The sequence below is a fragment of the Desmodus rotundus genome, chromosome 6 (assembly GCF_022682495.2).
Source record: "Desmodus rotundus isolate HL8 chromosome 6, HLdesRot8A.1, whole genome shotgun sequence".
Taxonomy (NCBI): Eukaryota; Metazoa; Chordata; class Mammalia; order Chiroptera; family Phyllostomidae; genus Desmodus; species Desmodus rotundus.
This window is the reverse complement of record NC_071392.1, coordinates 146,272,109-146,282,042: the sequence shown is the minus strand read 5'-3', so window position 1 is coordinate 146,282,042 and position 9,934 is coordinate 146,272,109. Positions and strand designations below refer to the sequence as shown.

Here is a 9,934-nt window from a genome sequence, read left to right as displayed (position 1 = left end):
GCATGATCCAAGTAAACACTTTTTTTACTTCCAAACGCTCTAGCTCAGTGCCCTTTACATAGTAAGTACCAAGTAAATAACTGCTGAATATTGATCCAGACAAGTTCTTTCTCTGATCCTCAGGTTTCTCATCTTAAAAATAAGATTATATCAGAAGGCTGGCTTTAGATCTCTTTCAGCCTCACCTAATCTATGGTTCTCTGTTTGGAGACGTGCTTGCCCAGAGACTGGCATAAGGCCTCCTGTAATTCACTTAGAATATAAGTGAATTACCTAGTGAATCTACTTCCTTCTCTATACCTGATGGTATAGAGAAGGAAGTAGAAAATGAAGATTAAAGACAACATGCACAGAATGTGAATATGGTTTCTGAAGGTAACTGAATAGTGATTGACGGTCTCTCTCCTCTTCTCTCTTGTCCTATTTCTCTTCCTCTCTTACTCTCCCTCCTACAGATGCATCAGCAGCAGTTGGTCCTCTCCTGTTTGTCCCTGGTTTTCCTGGCATCTCCTCTCCTGGCCATATGGGAACTGGAGAAAGATGGTAACTAGACTCTCCCTATTCTCTATGGAGGCTGGATCTAGGCCAGGACTCTCAGGAGCCCCTGGGGGGTGGGCAATCAGACTGCAATGGGCAACCGTGCTTTGGGGCTTCCTAGCCAAAGTGATGACTCTAGGAAAACAGGGGCCATATGTCCTTCTTTCACTGGTGAGGGTGTTTGACTTTTATGTTAGATGGCAGAGAAGGAGCTTTCTGTGGATTATGGTGGGAAAAGAGATAAGGGCTTTTCCAGTAGTACTAAAACTGTGTCATACAACTAAAATTCCAAAGTGAAGGATTTGAAAAGTTTAGCGATAAGGACTGTGTTCTATCATTTCCCACTCCACCACATGACACCACCTCCTCGGTTGGCAACTAGATGACACATCTCTGACCATGCACTTTGGGGAAAGTATAGCATTTAGACTCACACTGACTTGGGTTCAAAGGCTGGTTCTGCCATACATTATGTGACTTTGAGGAGGGTCACCCCTGAGCCTCAGTTTCCTCAACTATAAACCAGGGATTACAAAGTGGTACATTCTCCATAGATTATTAACGTATTAACTGATTGTTAATTGTTTCTGAGAGATCCTCAGATGTTTCTTATTAAAGCCAACATAATAATGTTGACAATACTATCTATCATTACAATAATAATAATACTTAATATTTATTGTACATAGTATCTCATTTAATTCTCACAACAACCACATGAAATAGGGACTGTCTGTACCCCATTTTATAGATGTTGAAAACAGAGGCTACAGAGATTAGGCAACTTACCCAATTTCACATACCTGGTACGGCTGGAATGGGGACTTGATCTCAATTCTGTCTCTCTTCAAAGCCTGTGCACTTAAGTGTTTGAAGAAGATTTTGCAAAGAGGACATGAAGCAATTGTATCCTATGTCCTCGGAGAACTGAGGAAGAAAAAATAGGCATAAATTAAAAATGAAGACTTTTCAGCTGATGATCATAAATAATCGCTTGATAGGAGCGTACAGAAAGAAATTTTAAACTATTTCTCTATTCTTAATAATTTCAGGAAAACAATAATCCAGCCTTCCTCCCCTCTGTCCCAGGAGGGTTGCCTCCCTGAGTGAAGGCAAAGGTCTGAGCCAGATGACACCAAATCCCTTCCAACCGTGGGACTTTTAGTGAGCTCAGGAACCTTGGCTCTTGCAAAGCTAACCCTTAGTTACTTCTAATTTGGTAAACCACAGAAATTCCCGAAAGTCAGTGTGAGAAACCCTGGGAGGGCTTGTGACTACGGAGACAAGATGAGAAGAAGCCACGCACTACGCGCTAAATGCTCCTCATCAAGCTCGCTGTTGAAGCTGTTTCCACCCGCTCCTGAGCAAGGGTGCCCCAGGGCTTCTGCGTCTTAGCTATGACAGGAAAATAGCCGTGCTGTTCAATCGTCAGTGGGACAAAGGAAAGCTAGAGAAAGCCAAAGGTGCCGCATGGTTTCGTGCCACACAGCTGACTGTGTCCGCAGAGTTGGGCCCCAAACACTTGTTACCTCCTGTCTTTGTTATTCATTCAAGAGTTGTAAATCCCTTTGATGTAAAATGAGAACTTTATATTCCACAATGCTTTATATTTGGACACTAATAACAAGAGCCACCAGTTAAAGAGCATTTAAGGGCACCATGTTAAGCTCTTATAGGATAAGCTTGTAGAATCCACATCTTAGCATTCTGCAGCATGTACTAATATTTTGCTCATTTTAAAGACAATGATTCCAAAGCTCAGAGTAACTGAATGTCTTGCCGAAAGTCACAGACTAGTGTAAGAGATGGAGCTGACTCTAAACCCAGATACATGTGATTCCGAAATCCAGGCTCTCAATCCCAGTGACCCTCACAGCAAACATCAAAACCATCTGGAGAGTGTAAAAAAACAGATCGCTGGGCCCATCCCATAGTTCCTGGTTCAGCAACTGAGAATCTGCATTTCTAAGAGATTCCCAGGTGATACTGCTTATGGTGGTTCCATGAGCGTGGTTTGAGAACTGCCGCATTGATTCTATTTAATTAATAACTGATTCATGAGTGAGGCTTTGATGTGAAACCAACCCTCTGAAATACTATGCCATTCCTCAAGTGCCAGTTTAGATGCTGGCATTAGAGACTCAATGCAAAGCCAAGGAGACAGTCTGAGATACAGCTCTCATGCTTCTAACGTGATATAACCTTGCCTAGCCACTTGGTCTCAGTTCTTGCCTCTATAAAATGGGAAGACTAAGACCTACTGCCTCATAAGAGTGTGAAACAGCTTTTACAAAACTAAAGAGAGAATAAAAATTTCCACTGGTGAGTTTCATGTAGTAGAAAGTAAATCCTAAAATCCCCATAGAAAATGATAAGACAGTTTCTCTGTGCAGGTGCCTGACCCTTTGGTCTGTGAATAACAGTAACAACTAACGCTGAGTTTACTGAGGCAGGCACTGTGTTAAACGTTTTATATGCCTTTTTGTTTTCATTTAATCCTCACAGTCAAACCTATGATGTAGTCCTCCAGCCAGCTAGTGGGGATAGGATCTCATTCCTGGTCAGTCTTTCTTGACATTCTGTGCCTTGTCTTATTCCCGATGAGACTGAAATTGTGCTGGAAGTTTCTTATCTCCACCAGGCCTTCAGCAAAGACTCTTGTGCTGTTTGCATTTTCCAGTGTATCAAGGCCCTCTTCATATGCCAGCTAATCAGATGTTGATTACTAACGGCAGCCTGCCATTTAACAAATCGATGGCATCTATAAAACTCTCATTTATTTTTAGAAAGAGAGGAAGGGAGGGAGAAAGAGAGGGAGAGAAACATTGATGTGAGAGGGAAACGTTGATTGATTGCCTCTCATACAAGCCCTGACCAGGGACCGAACCTGAAACCCAGGCATGTGCCCTGATGAGGAATTGAACTAGCAACCTTTTGCTTTGTGGGACAATGGCCAACAGAGTTAAACTGGTCAGGGATTTATGAAAATCTGAGTCTCTCTTCCATAACTTTGAGCCCATGTGGAGCCCAGTACCATAAGGTCATTTCAGCAAGCATTTGCTGCTATAAGCAGGGCTGTGCTTCAGTACAGAGGATGCCCAGAGAGTTCAAAATACACAGTCTCAGAGTGTATGGAGCTTACAGCACAGTTCTCCACCCTCTGTGCTCCCCAGTTTATGTTGTAGAATTGGACTGGTATCCTGATACCCCTGGAGAAACAGTGGTCCTCACCTGCGAAACCCCTGAAGAAGATGGCATCACCTGGACCTCGGACCAGAGCAGTGAGGTCTTAGGCTCTGGCAAAAACTTGACCATCCAAGTCAAAGAGTTTGGAGATGCTGGCCAGTACACCTGTCATAAGGGAGGCGAGGTTCTCAGCAGTTCTCTCCTTCTGCTTCACAAAAGCGAAGATGGAATTTGGTCCACTGATATTTTAAAGGACCAGAAAGGTAATTCCATTCCCTTGGACAGTCTGTTTTTTCTTTTTCTCCATAAGAAATACAAAAATTAAAAATCTTAAAGGTAAGACATGACCAGTGTAGTTAATGAAGTAATCAAATTTCTTACTGAAACCACTCAGAACCTACATCTTCCTTTGCTAGACACTTTGGGTTATCAACCATCAAAATCTCATGTTGAGAGAGTTTCATGGTGAGTCTGGATTCTCCTGAGGTTCTCTTTAAGTAATGGTGATATTATTGAGAGAGTAATGAAAGTTAACCAACGTATACAGTGCATAAGTCAGTGCTGGGCTGACAGCCTTGAAAAAAATTAATACCCCCTTTGGTATGTTAGATGTATAGTATGCTCTGCAGAGCCAGCTACCTATTGAGACACTCCTGGTCCTCGAACTGCCTGCCAGGGAGCAGCATCCTTTTCCATGGAATTAAGTGGAAGATCTTCACTTTTGCAGCATTTGGTGGCCTGTGATTAACCACAATCAAAATCTTTCTTTTATAAACCTCCAAATGTTGAATTGTTGTTCTTTTTGACTCCAGAACCCAAAAATAAGACCTTTCTAAAATGTGAAGCAAAGAATTATTCTGGACATTTCACCTGCTGGTGGCTGACAGCAATCAGTACTGATTTGAAATTCAGTGTGAAAAGCAGCAGGGGGTAAGTGAAACCACTCTGGTTTCTTGGTGTTTCGCTAGAACTACTATTTCATTAAGAAAATAAGGGTGACCTAGCAATGGCCTTTCAGTTAATGATAAGGGAGAAAACAAAGTCAAACCCGTCTTTTTTCAATGCCCACCCCCCTTGTCTAAGGTGGGGCCAGGACATGGGAATTTAAGCTGACTGCCTGAACAAATGTGTGCATTAGAACAGGATATTATCAGGACCTGGACACAGCTTCAGCTGTGTTTGTATCCTTCATCCAAACTGCCTGGCGATGCTTCATTAGGGCTCGTAACACCACGGGGAGGGATGAAAGGATAAATCAAAGCTACAAATGACTTTTGTCAAAATTGCACCTTGAATCAAAAATAGAAACAAGAGTTCTAGGGCATAAATGCATTGAAAGCCCTGAGGCCTTTAGGAATTTTCCCAGGGCCGCTTCAACAACTTCTTTTGCTAACACCACTCACCTCAAGTTCACTGTTTGCCCAGTACACTTGGACTTTCCCTGAGAAATCAATTCCCATGCTAGAGAACCTATGTTAGCCCCTCTAACATGTGGCCTCACTCATCATCCAAGTCCCCAAACAATGTAGGAGCTGGAGCCAACCCAGGTGATCATCCTGGCATGGCCTCTATTTGCCTGAGGAACCTCTGGGGCCTTACTTCTCTATCTCTAAAATGAAACTGATTACTAAAGAAATGCTTATTACACAAATGCACAAAGACATAGAGGCAAATATTCACTGGGATGTTTCTGGCAATCAACAGGGGAAAGGTCAAATAAAGTGTGGTCCATTACACTCTCCGGTCAAAATAACCCAGTGTACATGGTCTGTCACGGAGCACTCCCCATAATACGTTCCGACACAGAAAAGATGTTTACAAAAACATATATATATAAAATTTTATCCTTTATTTCATGAAAATAAAATCTATGTGTGTTTACATAGATAAAATATGTATATATGCATAAAAACATGGACATATGATTGCTTTGAATATTCACAGAAAAAGTTCTGTTGGAATAGAAGATATATTTATATTCAGTCCCCCTTTTAACCCTAATCCCACTCCCCAAATATAAATATTACTTGTATTTATATCATATATAAATGTATACATATATAAAATATATACTATAAGTGCATTTATATGTTATAATATATATTTGCACATAAGTATAAACACTTATGTATTATATGTAAATATAAATATATATTATACATACTTACATATATGAATAATATTTATATCTGGGAAGTGAGAGTAGGGTTAAAATGGGGATTGGGGTTAAAAGAGGCACACACATTTCCTTTATATACATCTTTGTCTTTTTAGTTTTTTATAACTAGCATGTTTTGATTTTGTAATTAAAATGGGAAAAATGAAATAAAAAATTTTAATAAGGAGATGTAACCAGAAGCTCTGGATCTAAAATTTTCCAGATTTGTTTTGGCCAGTAGCATCTAAGTGCAGGGTTGGTTCTAGACATTTGCACTACCTCTGCAACACTTGTTCTCGTGGTGCGGGAGGGCAGTTTCTTACTGCCTGGGGAGAAGTCAAACTAGTTAGAGAAACTGTGACCTCAGACCATTACAACTGCTAGGAACTCGCCCACAACATGTGACACAGGACATATCTGTCTGTGACTTCAGTTCCTCCGACCCCCGAGGAGTGACCTGTGGAGCGGCTACACTCTCGGCAGAGAAGGTCAGAGTGGACCACAGGGAGTATAGGAAGTACATGGTGGAGTGCCAAGAGGACAGTGCCTGCCCGGCTGCTGAGGAGAGGCTGCCCATTGAGGTCGTGGTGGACGCTGTTCACAAACTCAAGTATGAAAACTACACCGGCAGCTTCTTCATCAGGGACATCAGTGAGTCTGCTTGAGTCTATGTGCTTCATAAAGAGAGATGGCATTCACCACATGTGCACAATGCCCCATGCACTGGGGTAAGGGGTTTACATGCATTACATGTTTTATTCATCAATCCCGCCCCCCAACTACAATGTAGATACTGTTATCTGCATTTTAAGGAAGAGGAAACTAAGTCTTAAAAAAGTTAAACAACTTGTCCCAGATCTCACCACTAGCAACTGAGACCCAGATCTGCCCCTCTAGAAAAAGCAGGCTCTTGGCTAAACTGTTCTGCTGCTCAGACAGCTTCTGCTGCCCAAAGCAGCCTCTTCAGCATGGTATTCCCATGCAGAACCAGCACTTCCCTACCAACTGCAATGGTTCCCAGCCCATCTTTCTCTAGCATCTGAAAAGAGAATAAAACCCCCTCCAAAATGGACATCATTATTTTTAAATTGGCAGATGGAGACTTTTCATTTCCTTTACCATTTATCCATTGAAATAAAGAGTGAGAGAACCACAGAACTTGCTCTAGCGTTGGTGAAGAGACTGCCCTTGGTGGGAAGAGCACTAACTGGGAAATCTCTCACCTCATCCCCAGCAAGAGGCTCAGCTTGGTTCCAAGTCTGGTGCAAAGAGGAGGACTGAACTCACAGGGGGTAGGGTGGTCCTTTCCCAATGACTCAGATGTGAGAGTCTTGTTGCCTCTAAGAACTTTCTTCTGAGCTCTGTGCTGAAGTGGCTCCACAGCCAGGGTCCACCTGACTGTGCAGAGAGGAGGATTCTGAGCCTCTCTCAGGTTCAGCCGTGAAGGACACGGCTGCATTACACAGGCACCGGTGTGTCTCCCAGCCAGGTGCTCAGAGACGTTCAATACCTATCTTATGGACTCACAGCTGGTCAAAGGTGCAAGTGGGCCAGAACTACCTTGCTCCAAAGCCCCGCTGGAAAAATAATGGGTGTTTATCTTCTCCCACAGTCAAACCAGACCCACCCAAGAACCTGCAGGTAAAGCCATTAGAGAATTCCCGACAGGTGGAGGTCAGCTGGGAGTACCCCGACACCTGGAGCACCCCACATTCCTACTTCTCCCTGACATTTTCTCTTCAGGTTCAGGGCAAGAACAAGAGAGAAAAGGTAAGATGTGATTCAGGTGCCATGTATTCTGTGGTCAGGTTTGTGCAGACCCAGTCAGGGAAGAGATGAATGGTGATAACAGCTAGTGTTTATTTAGTACTTTCTCTGTGCCTGAAACTATGCTAAGGGTTTTACATGGTTATCTCACCTAGGCCTCACAGAACTCTACAAAGACAGGCAGTATTATTATCACCACTTCACTAATGACACCACGAAAGCTCAGAGAGGTTAAGTGACTTGCCTAAGGTTACACAGCTAGGCCATGACAGAACCAGGACACAAACTCAGATTGCCAGACACAAAGGCCACACACCGCCTGTATGGTTGCTTGATCAATGATTCTTGTACTCAGAATTGGCCCTGATATAGAAGAGCTGGACTCTCAGAACCAAAAATTATTATTTCGACTGAGTGAATATAATGGATGATAGATTAGGCTATGTCTCACCCAAAATGTACTCTTGGCTGTTCTCCATATTGTGAAATTATTCTGTTAAACAGAATGTTGGTATTTATGTAGGCTAGGATGATGAATTCACAGTGTTCTTGCCTTGGCAACAATAATCCCAAGGCCCCAGATGCACTTTTATTGAATTTTAGCCTCCTCAGACCCCAGTTTTAAAATCACTGGATAAAGTCCTTATTTAGCGTAGCATTTAGCATCTGGTAGAAACTCAGTGATTCAGTCACTCCCTTAGAAATTTTTTTGTAGGAGCAAAGGTTATTCTGGAGTTAATTTCACTTAAATATTATTTAAAATCTTGATATGTATCTTCCCTACTTAAAATCTGTACATTAATATTTACTGAGTGCTTTCTATACGATTAGACATTTTTGCTATGAGTTTTACATGATTATTACTTTTAACTTTTAAAACTCTGGAAGGTACGCATTATTACTATCCCTCTTTTATAAGTGAGGAATCAGACACAGAGAGCCTAAGACATTTTCTTGTGGTCACACAGCTAGTAAGTAGCAACACCTGGATTTGAACACAATTTGTCTGAATGTGGTATTTCTGAATATCCACAGGACAACTAGAGCAAATCTGCCCCAGTTCCACCATCAATCTTGTACTAGAGTAAGGACACAAGGGCCCTTCATACAAGGCACAAGCTGGACCAATTTCACCCTCAGGGCCTGCAAAGTACCTGCTGATAGAAAAGCTGAATGTGTTTAGAGTTTCTGTCAGTAGATGGCGCAAGTACTACACACTCCCCTGTAGTCCCGCAACCCCCGTGCACTTGTTTTGGGAGATGGTGCTTTGCAGAAATGTGCCCAGCCCACCTTGTGACTGTGTTACTAAAGATTTCTTGCTCATTTGCAGAATGATAGACCCTTCATAGACAAGACCTCAGCCCACGTCACATGCCACAAGGGTGCCACAATCCGCGTGCAAGCCCAAGACCGCTACTATAACTCACCCTGGAGCGAATGGGCATCTGTGTCCTGCAATTAGGTGAGGAGGCCCAGCTCAGACCTGCACACTCAGTGTCCCCAGGTTCAGGGAAATGGGTTGTGGGGGGGGTGGCAGTGCAGGAGAGGAAAGAAGAGATGCCTGGCACAGGTGCCAGAGTCAGAAACACACATTTGTTCATTAATAGATGTTTATTTGATGATCATATTGTTCCAGGCACTATGCTTGGCTCAGGGATACTGCCGTAAACAGAAAGCCATAGGTCCTACCCTTCTAGAGGGAAATGCAAAGAAGAAAGAGGCAGCCAAGTGTCAGAGCAAGGAGGATTGCAAGCTGTTTCCAGAAATCAGAACCTCATCCAAGGGGAGATCTGGGGGGCCACTGAAGGGCTTTCAGCAAGGAAATGACATGATCAGACATTCTTTTAAGAAAACTTTCAAGAGAGTCTCTAGTGAGCAAGGCACCAGCCAAATCCCAGGCCACATAAGGAAGGTTTGGACCCTTCTGACATGGAATCCTCACAGTCCAATTGCCCAGATAATGTGTCATGTGACATGAAGGGCTTGTTTCTACCTTTCTAATCCTCATAGACTTGGGGCATTCTTTTTCAGATTCTACTCCCAGGATGAAACCTTGGAGGAAAAGCAGAAGATATGCAACATTTTTAAAAGACAATGCGACAGACCCAAAGAGATATTTTCAGCCTAATTTGCTTTTTTTTAAGGGTCATAATAATGTCTTTGTTGTATTTTTTATATTTAAATGCTAACTGCCCCCTGAAACAATCAGATAATTTATTTACAGTTTCCAGCTAGCACATTGCAACTGTTATTTAAATATTTAATTTATGTATTTATTAATTTATT

The 9,934-nt window shown here is 42.4% G+C and overlaps 1 protein-coding gene across 1 annotated transcript; it reads left to right on the top strand.

Moving 5' to 3' along the window:
* Positions 1-455: 455 nt before the first annotated feature.
* On the top strand, positions 456-9,110 carry IL12B (interleukin 12B). Its single transcript, XM_024577010.3, has 6 exons — positions 456-543; positions 3,711-3,986; positions 4,536-4,653; positions 6,315-6,532; positions 7,494-7,651; positions 8,979-9,110. The coding sequence occupies exons 1-6, from the start codon at positions 456-458 to the stop codon at positions 9,108-9,110; spliced, it is 990 nt and encodes a 329-aa protein (XP_024432778.1).
* The last annotated feature ends 824 nt before the right edge of the window (positions 9,111-9,934 follow it).